This window comes from Barbus barbus, assembly GCF_936440315.1.
Source record: "Barbus barbus genome assembly, chromosome: 3".
In the NCBI taxonomy this organism is placed as follows: Eukaryota; Metazoa; Chordata; class Actinopteri; order Cypriniformes; family Cyprinidae; genus Barbus; species Barbus barbus.
The window spans coordinates 33,937,479-33,951,118 of record NC_136731.1 but is presented as its reverse complement, the minus strand read 5'-3'; the positions used below and the strand labels follow the sequence as shown (position 1 = coordinate 33,951,118).

The 13,640-nt window shown below is 38.5% G+C and overlaps 1 protein-coding gene across 1 annotated transcript in view; it reads right to left on the bottom strand.

The window, feature by feature from the left end:
* Positions 1-1,095, bottom strand: part of LOC306846854 (SH3 and multiple ankyrin repeat domains protein 1-like) — a gene marked incomplete at its 5' end in the record, with an annotated part of 71,456 nt that extends 70,361 nt beyond the window's left edge. The window contains one exon of the mRNA XM_079380522.1: positions 583-1,095. Within this exon, the coding sequence (XP_079236648.1) occupies positions 583-1,095 (513 nt within the window). The remainder of the gene's footprint in view (positions 1-582) is intronic.
* Positions 1,096-13,640: the final 12,545 nt, after the last annotated feature.

The following is a 13,640-nucleotide window of genomic DNA, read 5'->3' as shown; positions in this document are numbered from 1 at the left end:
CGGAGGAAGAACTTTTAAAGTGCATGTAAAGAAACTTATTGAAAGTGCTAATGACACTTGTGCTTCGTGGTGACAGCCGCAGCATTAAATGTGTGTTTGTTGAGTGTGTGGCCCACCTACTTGCTGCGCTCTGGGATATATTTCAAAGTCTATTCACATTTTATATATGTATAAGGTACTGTTAGAGAAGTAAGTGTAAGTATAGCAGGTCTTTTGTGCAGCAGAAGTCATGTGCATTGACCAAGAGGTGTCTAGGAGAGCAAGTTCTGACGGCAGAGCACACGCGCCAGACAGTTTGAGTTGGCATTGAGCGCTTGAGCACAGCTTTCCAAGTCTGTGTAATTCATTCGTGCCCCCTTTTTTAGATTGGCATACTTGTCATAAACTTGTATCACTCCCAGTATTCGCCTAATTGATTCTTTGAACGGTGTTCGGCAGCGCTCTGACTGCCTGGTTAATAGGTATGCTGTGGTCTCAACCAGGCATGGTTAGCAAAAGACAGATGTTGCATAGCGTATGAGTGGGTAACTGGAAAACAGGTGTAGGTTTTTGTGTGTGTGTGTGTGTGTGTGTGTGACTAACCGTCTGTTTGATATCAGGAATGCCAATCCGAAAGACCATCATAGCTATGTGTGTGTCGTCAGGTGCATTGCTTGAGCTTCGCTCTCGTAGCTTCCGCTGCTGTTGCGGCTGCTGCTGCTGATTAGCCGGCACTTGGTGGGTGGGTCCAGGGTTGGACGAATACGGGTTGGCCGTGTGGGACGTGTGGCCCGGGTTGCCGGGTCGTAGCTGTCTGTCTCCTGGAAGTCGTCCAGCCATTGTGCCTTTTTGCCTGTGCCCCTCTTCCCTGCCTCCTCTCAAACGCCCTGGTCCTCGCCTGATGTCATCTTCGTCGTCCACGTCCTCTTCGTCATCCAACTCCAGCTCTCCGTTCTCCTCCTCGCCTTCCTCGTCCACGCAGTCATCATCCATTTCCTCTTCCTCCTCCTCCTCCTGTTCTTCTTCCTCTTCCGCCCCTGGATAAAGGTGTTTACTGTTTCCCAGCATCCTTTGCTGCTCCTCGTCACTGGAGAGGGGGCTGAGCGGCATCGTCATGGCGACAGGGAGAGTGGCACCAGCGGCAACGGCATCATCCCCAGAGACACACTGTGAAAAGAGAAGAGGAGTGTAAGCCTGAGAAATAGCGAGAGGTAGATGATGAGAGGAGGAGAGAGCAGACTGAGAGAACAGAAGTAGGAGTTCGAGAGAATATAAAAGAACAAACAATCCCACATCGCTCCATCACTCAGCAGCTCGCACCAAGTCGCAGCAGGCCGTTCATGCAAGACGTGTTCGTGCATTTGTGCCTTTTTAAATGCACACTAGAGCGATGTCTCTGACAGTCGCGACGTGTCTCTCTGGTTTTCAAGCGTCTCGTGCCACAAGCATTACGTTTGAGACTCAGTGGAATGGAAATGAATCAAGATGAACTTCTCGTAACTTGACACAGCCTCCCAAAAACATGGCGCTCATAGCATCGGATCTCAGTGAGACATGCTGTAGTGGTTAAGTACGTCCACTAAAGTGCATGTTTACAAAGAAAAACAAATAATTCTGTGTGAAGTCGCTTAAAGGATAAAAAAATTATGTTACCGCCATCATCATTATCGTCATCATCATCATGTGTGCCACCTTTACAGTTCAGTCCAGCTAAAAAATATATACTTTAAGTAACAAATTTAAAACCAGCAAAAAAACAACAACAACTAATTACTAATTATATATTACTAATTACTAATTACTAATTACTAATAACTAATTATATAAAAAATAATGGTAAAAACTTTATATTTCTGATTTAATGGCTTAAATATTGTATTAGTTTTTTAACAGTTATATTCAGATTTGTTTTGTTTTAAAACTTGCACTCATGTAACACCAATATATATATATTAGTGCCTTGCGAAAGTATTTATACCCCTTCATTTTTTTTCACATTTTGTTATGTTGTTGCCTCATGTTAAACTGCTTTAAATAACTTTTTTCCACATCAATCTACACTCCATACACCATAAAGGCAAAGAAAAAACTAGTTTTTAACATCTTTGCAATTTATTGAAAATAAAAAACTTAAATGATTGCATTGTATAAGTATTCATACCCTTACCTTAGCATCTATATTGCTTATATATGTTACTACACATCGAGTGACGTTAACCTGTGGCAAATTCAATTTAAATGGGTATGATTTGAAAAGGCACCCACATCTTAATAAAAAGTCTTAATAAAACAGCTGAAAATGCATATCAGAGCAAAAACAAAGCCCTGAGGCCAAAAACAACAACAACAACTGCCTGTAGAGCTCAGAGACGGGATTGCATCAAGCCACACATCTGAGAAAGAGTTCAGAAAAAAATTCTGCTGCATTGAAGAAGCATGTGGTCTCTGTTACCCTTAATGGAAGAAGTTTGAAACTACCAAGATTCTTCCTAGAGTTGGCCTTCTGGCCAAACCGAGGAATTGATGGAGAAGGGCTTTGGTTAGAGTGGTGACCAAGAACCTGATGGTCACTCTAGTTGAGCTCAATCATCGTATGTGGAGATAGGAGAAATCTACAGAAGGACAAACATCACTGCAACACTCCATCGATCTGGGCTTTATGGCAGTGTGGCCAGACTCAATCCTCTCCTCGGTAAAGACACACGAAAACCCACTTGGCATTTGCAAAAAAGCACCTAAAGGACCCTCAGACTCTTCACTTAAACAAGATTCTCTGGTCTGATGAATGTCAGTTTCAAGCATCTTGTTTGAAGCAAACCAGGCACTGCTCATCACCTGCAGAGAACAATCCCAAAAGTAATGTGTGCTGGTGGCAGCCTCATGCTGTGGGGCTGTTTTTCAGCGGCAGGGACTGAGGGACTCGGAGTAGAAGACAAGCTCAGTGCACCAAAATATAGAGATAGCCAGTCCAGTCCAGAGCATTCAGAACCTCAGACTGGGCTGAGGTTTACCTTCCAACAGGACAATAACCCTAAACACACAGCAAGAGTGGCTTATAGACAACTCTTTGACTGTCCTTGAGTGGCCAAAAAGACCTAAGGCTGTAAAGGTACTTCAGCGAAGTACTGAGTTAAGGGTATGAATACTTATGCAATGTACTTATTTCAGTCTTTTTTTTAAAATTAAATTTACATACTTTACATAGTCACATGACAATTCTGTTTTTTGATTTGCCATTATGATGTATGGATTGTAGATTGATGTGAAATAACAAAACGGGAAAAAAGGAGTATAAATACTTTCAAAAGGCATAGTATATAAACATATATGGCTTAAATATTGTTTTTCACAAAAACAGGAGCATTTAGAAAATGATCAGTGAGCCGCATTAACTTTTTTTTTTGTTGATGCTCTTGGGTGACTTATTAAGCATGAAAGTGAATCATGACGGACTATTACACTATTACACATACACTTTTGGTGATCTATTCCTTTAAGAACGGATCAAATTGTCAAGACATCAACATTATGTTCCAATTCCACTGCACACTGTCTAGCTAGTTATGAACACAAGAACAGTCTCCGTGGGAACAGCCCCTCGGCAAGAAGCCAGTGCTCATTCACAGATTACCACCTAACCCTCATGTCCCACTTGCCCTTATGCAAAACAAACACATGCCTTACTATGACGAGAGTGAACTATCAATGTACAGACACTCATCCACTGCTTGTATTACAGTAGAAAGATGTTTGGCTTCTACTGGCTCTGTCTCTACAAACAAACTCGTGCACCTCTAGTATTACAGCACAGACGGGACTCTTGCCACCGTCCCTCTTCACACACATGCAGCAAACAGCACTCAACACAGTGTTGTAACTTCTCATATGTCCCAGATCAGTAACAAAACCACTGTAGCCCAGCACTCTAAGGCACGGAGTGTCTCTCCTTCAAATAGACCTCTTCAGAATAGGATTACTGTGTTAAGCAGAGGGAACAAAATACTTATCTGTAGTGCCACTCACACCCAGCTGCTGTGTGGCTCAGATGCTGCACCCACACTTTAGATGTGGAGGATATCTTATGACAATGTGTCTTGTTCTGGTGCCAATCAGCTGTCGTATCCGAAAGTCAAATATCTCACTCCATACACAGAACCCTAGAGAATGGGGTTTTCAATGCACTCGTATGTTTATCCCGGATGTGCGTTGATATATGAAGCTACCCCCCCTACCTGTTTTCCTGTAAAAAAAAATAAAAGTAGCAATTATCTTCTAATGCAATGTCTTGAGAAAGCAGAATAAAATGGTGAAATACTATTTTAGTGATCAAATTGACTGAATATGTAAAAAAAAGTAAAAATACTAAATCATTACATTTAACACATTTCATTAATATCTAAATAGCCCATTTTAACTTTCACAGCCACAAAAGTACATTTTACAATGTTTTTTCTCTCTAAAATTTTTCACAGACCCCCAGGACGCCCTCGTGGCACCCTGGGTCCCCCAGATCCAGCTTGAAAACCTTTGCCATAGAGATACTACTATAATACCTGAGATCAGACAATTCTTCTATTTTGCATATTTCTACTTTAATAAAATAACCAGCAATTATCAACCAGTTTTGTATTTATTTCTCATTTATGCCATATATTGTAACAAAGATTCCCAATTGCCCATGTCTGCCATCACCTTAACTGACTGTGTTTTACCTTGGCAAGATAGAAAGCAATTGAAGCACTGAACAAGACATCATTGCTTGCCCGCCACCATGGTTATTGTACTGGAGGGCAGCTGGTGTTAATGTCTCTGCAGACACTTAATTCAGAAGCAGTTCCTGAGGGTACTGCAACATAATTCCTTTGTTTCACATGCCCATATCCTCAGCACAGAAGCAAACTATTCAAAACAATAGGAAAATAGCCCTAGAACATCTAAGCTGCATGAAGAATTTCAGTCATTCAATTAAAAAAACTGTAAAATATACAGAGAGCGGTGCTATCAAAGTTGACAATGTGCCAAATACAATTACACCCAATTTGCATCTTCAGCAAAGCACACAATTCATAATAGCTGTGAGCCTGTGGATTTGTTGTGAAGTGCCCCACAGAGAGTCGGGGAGACCGTTAGGCTTCCTGAAAGAGTATCTTAGTATTGGCTTAAGGACTTCCCTTCAAGTTCAGTGCAATATTCTGACCTTGATTCTTTAAAGCTTAAATGTGTTTATGAGCAGAAGTCAACTCGTGTGTGTGTGTGCTCTGCAGTTACAACACAGATTGCCTTTTATTTTCTCAGAGGTTTATGTGTGTTTATGCATGAGCATGATTCAATTTGCTGAGCGTGAATGAGTTTTATGCTATTTATGTAGTCTGAAAAGGCGCTTGCAACGCAAAGTGGCAGCGGAACAGTATCTGAAGCAGTGTATACCTTTTATTCGATGTTGAGACCAACAGTTGCATGATATTTTTTACACTAGTATCTACCTTATTTTTCAAAGCGGAAGTAAGTTTAGCTGTTTTTTGTGAATGCGCGAGACATCCGGTTCATTAGCCGCTGTAGGGAAATAACGGGTGCAGTAAGTGGTAAAACTGTTTGCACTACAAACAAGTGTGTTCATAACTAAGATAATGCATTCAAATAAAATGGTAAGACACACCAGTTTGCAATATCAACGAGCGGTTTTGTACAACTAAAAATAGCTGGAAGCAAATGCCACTAACATTAGAAGCCAGACCCATAAAATGTACAAATGGTCACGTTCACTATTACGGGAAAAATAAGGTGGTTAGTTTAATAAACTATTAGAAATGAATGATGTGTAACTTAAATTTAGACATAGCATTGGCAATTTCTTAGTCCATTTTTGCTCTGCCAACGAAAACATTTCCAACATATTGTTAAGCCACATCAGAACAAACATTGTGTATCTCCAAGCAACACACAATAGTGCTGTTTGATTTTCAAATGAATAATTTTTTAATGAATGAGTCGAGTAAAAAGATTAAACATAACTCTTAATAAACATGACTTATTGCCACATACTGGCGTGGCGATGCAACATGATTTTTGTGTAGAAGATACATAGTAAAATATTTTAAAAGAAAACAGTTATTTTAAATAGTTATATTTCATAATATTTCTTGTTTTACTGTATTTGATCAAATAAATACAGCCTTGGTGAGCATTACAGATGTTCTAAAAACAAAATCTTATGTTTCCAAACTTTTGATGGTATAGTACAGGCATCTTCAAATCTGGCCCACTCCTGCAGAGTTTAGCTCTAACCCTAATCAAGCACACCTGAGCATGCTAATCAGAGTCTTCAAGATCATTAGAAAATCACAGGTAGGTGAGTTTGATCAGGGTTGGAGCTAAACTCTGCAGCAGATTAGTAAAAATTTGAGGAACCCTGGTATAGTATATTCAAAAAGTGGCGACAAGTCTAGATCTTTTCACATTTCCAGGTTTCTCAGCAGCAGAAGTCGTCATAATTGGATAAACTTTTAAGAGCAGTGAATGGGAGGGTACAACCTACATTTTTTGCATTCCCATAAGCTCAAATAGCAAACGGAAAAACTTCACGATAATATTTACATGACTTTCAAAAACAAAAAAGGAAAACAATAGAGAGAGACTGATAACGGCAGTCAGAAGAAAGAATGATATCAAATTTACCGTCATGCCCATAGATGCTGTATTAGAAACATCCTCACTTTAGCGTTAATTAGTTGTTTTTTTTTGTAATTTGATGCAAATGTAATACAAAATATAGTCTTATAAATGTACATACATTTCTTAAAAAATGAAAATATAAGAACTTTGGAGGATTTACGGTGCTGATGACCATTAAAACTCATCATCACAGTCTTGTGAAAAGGGTTCATTATGAGTTGTTGATTCATTTACTTTATCGATTCATTCAATAACAACGATTCATATATATTGTGCTAATATCTTGGTGCTAATCTCAAACATGTTTGCATAAACTTAAGTCTGCTTTGAAGAAATAGTGTTAAAGTTGTCAATAAGATAATTCACAGACAATTTTGCGATTCGTTTTAGAGAACTATGCCAATGCGATTGGTTTACGTGGCACATGTGGCTTTCGAAAATTATATAGATGCATAGGTTGGCATCTTTTTAATTAGAGCAATCACATCCCCACCACAGACTGATAGCACAGACCAGTAGACTGATACAAACAGTCCAAAGTTGTGCTGTTGTACAAAATATCAGCACTAAATAGACTATCAGAACACCCCTTGACCAAATTAATGGACTGGAACCAACTGCTTAATAATAAAGTATAAAATTTGACATCGTTAAAGCTCTTCCTCATAGCAGCCTTAACTTGGGCAAGTAAAGACGTGTTTACAGTGAATGGTGACTGCATAAAACACAGAATACAAGAGAAGAGCTATGTTTGATTCATAATGACCACCCTGACCAGATCTGACAATGAATGAGGGACAGAAAGAGGAGGAACAGCGTAAGTAATGGGGAAGATATGGATAACACCAGAGGGATGAAAAAGGGTGAAAAACTGACAGAAAATATGTGATGAGAACATTAAAGGGCTGTAAAAGAAATAATATGACTGTCAGAGAAAATAAATGACAATGGCTGAGAGAAGTGGAGTGGGAAGAGAGGGTAATATGAAAGAAATATAATAAATGAAGCACAAAGCCCTCTTATTTACAACCGAAGATCAAACTAACGCCCCTTTGGCAAGCTCTGAGAAATTGTGCTGTTGTGCAAACCTCCTTTATCCTTACAGGCACCCTTGAACCATGAAACAGAGCCACAAATGGTGTGCAATTTAGGCAGAAACACTGACCATATTCATGCTACTGGTCACCCAGAAACTCTCTGTTCAAGAAGGAGAGTTGAGGAGAAAGAGGAGAAACAACATTCAGCTGAGGTAGAGCAGCTGGCAGAAACTGAAAAGCATATGGCTAAGGACAAAATGAAAGAGTAAAATAAAAAAACACTGGCTGAAGAACAAAGTATATTTTTTCCTGCTGACTAATCACAGATGAGGGGGATTGGAGATGAGGGGAAGCGGGAGGGAGCTGAGATAGAGGGCAAAAGGAGAAGGGTGGAGAGAGCCGGGGTGAGAGGCTGAATGAAAGACAGAAAGAGAGGAAGGCCAGGATGGTGATAGAGAGGGATTAGTCTCTGCAGGTTCTGGATCCAGGGAAGAGGAACTCAGGCACAGCGGGTGAAGAGAAATGTGAATTGAATGGATAGATTAAAAAACAGAACACTGAGGAGTTGAACTCACATGTGGGAAGAGGTGTGTGATGGCAGGGAAAATGTGAGAGAGAGTTAAAATAGAGAGAATTAGGAACAAAAAAAAGAGCTAAAAGGACCTTAAAGGCAGTTAATAAAAAAAAAAAATCTGAATTCTGTTATCATTTACTCAACCTCATGTTGCTTCAAATCTGTATGACTTTCTTTCTTCAAAATGAGATGATTTAAAAACTGATCATGCTGCTCCTTTACTGAAAAAGGGCTGTAAAGCTCCAAAACGGACAAAAATGCTTTAAAAATTATAAATAATTCAAACAATTATTGTGCTATTTCAAGTCTTTTAAAGCTCTATACTGTATATGATGTTTGTTTGAAGAGCAAACCAGCATTAAATCTTTATTCATTAATAAATTTCACATTCCACGCAGCTTGGATCTACCCTGCAATTATATCTGGAAGAGGCAAAATACTATAATATGTTTTTTTGTCTTTTTCATTGCTTGACAACGCCTGGTACCTATGAACACTACAATAACAACACAGAGGTAAGCCATTTTTCATTTTTGATGGAATGTTTCTTTTAAAGTTGTGATGAAAAGTAAATAGCAACAGATCTTTTATTCCATATTGTGACATACAGAATGAAACGTATTACCATAAAGACAATTCTATGCATCAGTGGTTAATTGGATTTCGAGTTGTGGGCATTGCACCTAAATGAATGTGCGCTTGTAGAGGACTGTAAGAAAGAGGTGGGGTTTAAGCGGACTAAATGATTAGAGAAGTCTGAAGAGTAAAGTGTCATTTCACAAGAAGATTGAGTTATGACATTTTGACTAAAAATTCAAAGATCAAAAGAAAATTAAAACGTTAAGTATATGCATGGATGATTTGTTCACAATAACATTTATAACATGCATTTACAAAATAGGGTGGATTTTCATTTAATACCAACTTAATACACTAATCATTTTTGCATAAATTATGCCGCATGGGTTTGGACTGACATGGAGGTAAGATGTGTCATTTTTGAGTTTTTGCATTTTTCCCTCAAGGTCATAAGTTAGATAGGACATGAAGGATGTCAGAGCACACAATGAACTGAACATATCTCAATTAATCATCAGCAAAGAGGGAGAGATAAATCAAGACAAAGGAAGTGATTGATGCCCTCTGTAGGGCAAGAAGGAAAAATAGAGAGATAACAAGTACAAGATAACATTATCTCTCCCCATCTCCTTCTCTTTCGTTATCCTCCCATGGGTCCCTTCTCTCATTTACTCTGTCCAAGCGAACTTGCACTTTCGTGTTTCTACAAAATTTTAATGAGCTTCAAGGTTACGGATGCCTGTTGTGCGATTACTCAGTATCAAGGTTTCTGAAGTTTGATGTGGCACCTCAGGTTGCATCATATTGTGTAGCGTTAAGTCTTTTTTACAGACCAATCTTGCCTTGTCCTGTTATTTTGAGTTTGTTTGCCTTTCACTTTTGATCACTGAATGTGACCCAGTCAGGGTTGTGAATTTTTTCCACATGCTGTGGAAAAAAGTAATTACATTTTATCAGCGGGGCCTTTAAACCACAGATCCTATGAAAATGTGAAATACTTTAAATCTGCATAAAACACATGTTAGATCAACAATATTACCCTAAGTGTTGCCCTAATTGTCTAACAGAGTTGTCTGGACAAATAATTTCATATTTAACATGTTGCTGATTTGATAAGGATTTGTGAGCTCCCAGGATGCATTGTAGCATGAATAAATTATGCGGTTACATTTATTGGATTAATGTGTTGCTGATTTACTTCGGTGTTCTTGCCATAATGTGGTTTACATGCATTTTTACACAATGTGTTTGCTGATTCTCACCATTATAGGCTTTAGCACCACATTTAATTTTTGACAGGAATGAAAATGAGGCTGTGAGGGATAGAATTACAGTGTATTCCATGGATTTTACTGTTGTTTAACAACATACCGATTGTTCAGATGACAAAACATCTTTCTTAAAAAAAGCTTTTAGTAAACAAAACTTTGTGGAAGTTACAAAGTTTTATGCAGTGCGTGCCTCTGTAAAGAATGCAAATCTATCCTTTACAGCTTTGTTTTCATCCGTGTTAAAACCAGTAAGGCATCTAACCTGATTAAGGTCTATTGAGGTTTGCTTTGAGTTTGAGACCTTCACCTTGCAAGATTTTAATGTCTGCAGCAACGATTGCAGAGTTCACTTCATGTTAAAGAGATAGTTCATCCAAAAATGGAAATTCTATCATCATTTATTCACCCTCGTGTCAACCTCTATCGTTGCATTGACAAGAATTTATTGACAAAAAAAACAACAAAAAAGCATTTTCGGTGGTGAATGAATAAATTCAGGTCAGTCACAAAAATGTGTTACTGAGAGCTGTTATTAATGCCATTTTTTCAAACTTCAATGCAACATGTTGCTTCTTTCTCTTTTTTCTCTTTATTATTTTACAGTGTTGAAGCTTTCTAAAACAGCAATTATCTCCCAAAAAATCCAGATATTTCTAAAAGTCTCTGTGCGAACTCTGATGAAAAACATTTTAAACCAGCTTAAGCTTGTTTCCTGGTCTCCCAGCTGTTGGCTGGTTTCAGAGCACATTTGAGAACATTTTAGCTGGTCAAGCTGGGAGACCGGCCGAAAACTTGTTTGATTTAGGCCTATGACTTTTGATCAGTCTGCTTCTGAGGTGATACCCGTATAGCCAATGAGAGCGAGCAAGCTTCACCAACCGGGTTTTGCATGCTTCTATAGCTGAAACTTGGCCGCCACAACCATGCAACAAAAGATCCCTTTTATTCACTTTTATATTTGTTTTTCTCCTTGGAAAGCCCCGTTCACACCAAGCACGATAACTATAGATAACGATAAAGATATAGTTCTAAAAGTCTAAAAATAGCAGAGTCCACACCACAGCTATAACGATAAAGGTACAGAGAAACAACATCATTGGTTCAGAACAATTTTTTTTTCAGCTGATGAACAATAAAAAACATTGAAAGCCAATCAGAATCAATCCTGCTATAACGAGCTCGAGAATTTAAAGCAGCAGACGAGCGTGCGCTTACAGATGATACCGTTCGCTGGTGTGGATGCTAATATCATTATCTTTATAGTTATCTTTAAAGTTATAATTCTTGGTGTGATTGAGGCTTAAAACAAAACTCACACATGCAGAACCAACTGATGATGTTGTTCATTCTCCACTTGTTTTTCTTTGCAAGACACATTTGATCTTGCGAGTCTCTATGAAATCTCATCTGGCTAAAACGGTACTATGATCGGCAGGTGTGGTCTCATCTGTAGTGTGTGCATTCGGAGGATCGTAACATTATTATATAGGAGGATATAACGTCAGATTTAAAATCGTTAAAATTTGAAAATTGTCTTGTGTGTAGCAGGTCTTACAGTGATTGTTACGTGCTTGGACAAACCTGTCAGTCATCAGCTCTTGTAGTTTATCTTTATTCACCAACCCCAATAGTCATATGTATAGATAAAACCAACTGGTCTTTTCTATCCATCAAGACCTCCTGTGAGTTTTCAACTGGAAAATCCGAGCAGTCCTTCCTCCATCCCTAAAATGGCTTTTCTCTCTTATCACTCTCTGTCGTTTGCACACTCTCAGGTGTTCTGCCCTCTCTCTCTCTTTCACCCTCACTTAATGTAGGACAAAGCATCTATATAGATAGATATTTTCAGTATCTCGGCCCCCAGGACATTATACTGGGAAACTTCCAAGGAACAGACCGCCCCACTTTTACACCATGAAACTGGAGCGGCCAATTTCTCTCTGATACATACACACAAACGCATACACAAACGCATAGGTGCATACATACGTGCCTATGAACAGGCCAGTGCTCTGTGTGCGAGAGACCGCACAGATAGAACAGGAAATGTTGTGCATGCACAATTATTCACTTCTGTCTCTTATGACCTCACAGTCTTGTGTGTCAAAGCGAATGTCAATCTAGCAACTAAGACACAAGCTCGGCCCCTCAGAGTGTTTCGGTCCTCAGAGAGTTATCCTGCAATCTCCTCCAAATAATGGAAGCAAGTCATTTTAATTCCCTCTCTCCATCAGCCATCTTTACACGGGAGCACATAAAACAATAACCGACGCATCATATTTCATGACGTGGGTAATAACAGTGACCTACTTCCGAAGCTCTCTTTCCTGCCATTTTTTCTTATTTTAAAGTGTTGGGAATTTCCAATTATGTCACTGAATCAAATACTCATCGTGACACGGGCACGTCCAAAGACATCATACAAGGTCACATTTGTAGAGAAGCATATTCCCACAGATGGGGAAAAAAAGAGGCCAAAAGCTCAAATCTCTGCTGTGTATTCTGTATGATTCTGGTCTGGTTATATAACAGGAATCACATTAGAGAGCTGAAAACAGCTGTACTTCCACATACACGCACCTTAGGGGAAGCTACAAATCAAACTCCCCCTCTGAGTCGACAACTCTCCACCATGGGGCTAATTAAGATCTCAGATCCCGCTCAGACTGTCTTCTCCAAAATGGCTGCAATTTCAAAAGACGTTCAGAAAATATTACAAGATCTGTAAAATATCTCAGACAGAGAGGAGAATATAACTCACTCAACCACAGCGACCCTCTCTCTTTCTGACATTTCTAACAGATTTTTTTCACTTCAATGTCAGTAGAGCAGGGTTATGTAGCAAGATAGATAGATAGACAGACAGACAAACAGACAGATAGATAGATAGATTAGTCGACATGCAGCATGTAGAAATTTGAATTTAGTTAATACACTACCATTCAAATGTTTGGATTAAGATTTTTTTTTAAATATTAGTACTTTCAGCAAGGATGCGTTAAATTGATCAAAAGTAACAGTAAAGACACTGTTACAAAAAAGAATTCTGGAAAAAATGTATGTCGATTTCTACGAAAATATCAAGCAGCACAACTTTTTTCAAAATTGATAATACTAAGAAATGTTTCTTGAGCAGCAAATGAGCATATTAGAATGAAGACTGGACTAATTGCTGCATAAGCAACTTTGCATCACAGGAATACATTACATTTTAAAATATACTGAAAATAGAGAAGCATTATTGTAATAATATTTTGCAGTATTACTGTTTCATTTATTTTTAATCAAATAATTACAAGAGACTTCCTACCGACCCCAAACGTTTGAACGGAAGTGTATATTTAATAAATTAACTTTAGGCACCAAGGGCAGAAGAACATTATTTTGCCCAAATACATTAGCGTGTTAATTTACTGTGTGGAATTCTGAAACTTCCTCCTTTTGTCATTCAAATCCAAATTCCAATTCAACTTATGAACTGATATGGAGCCAAATCTTTAATTCTGTACTGTACTCTCACAAAAGATG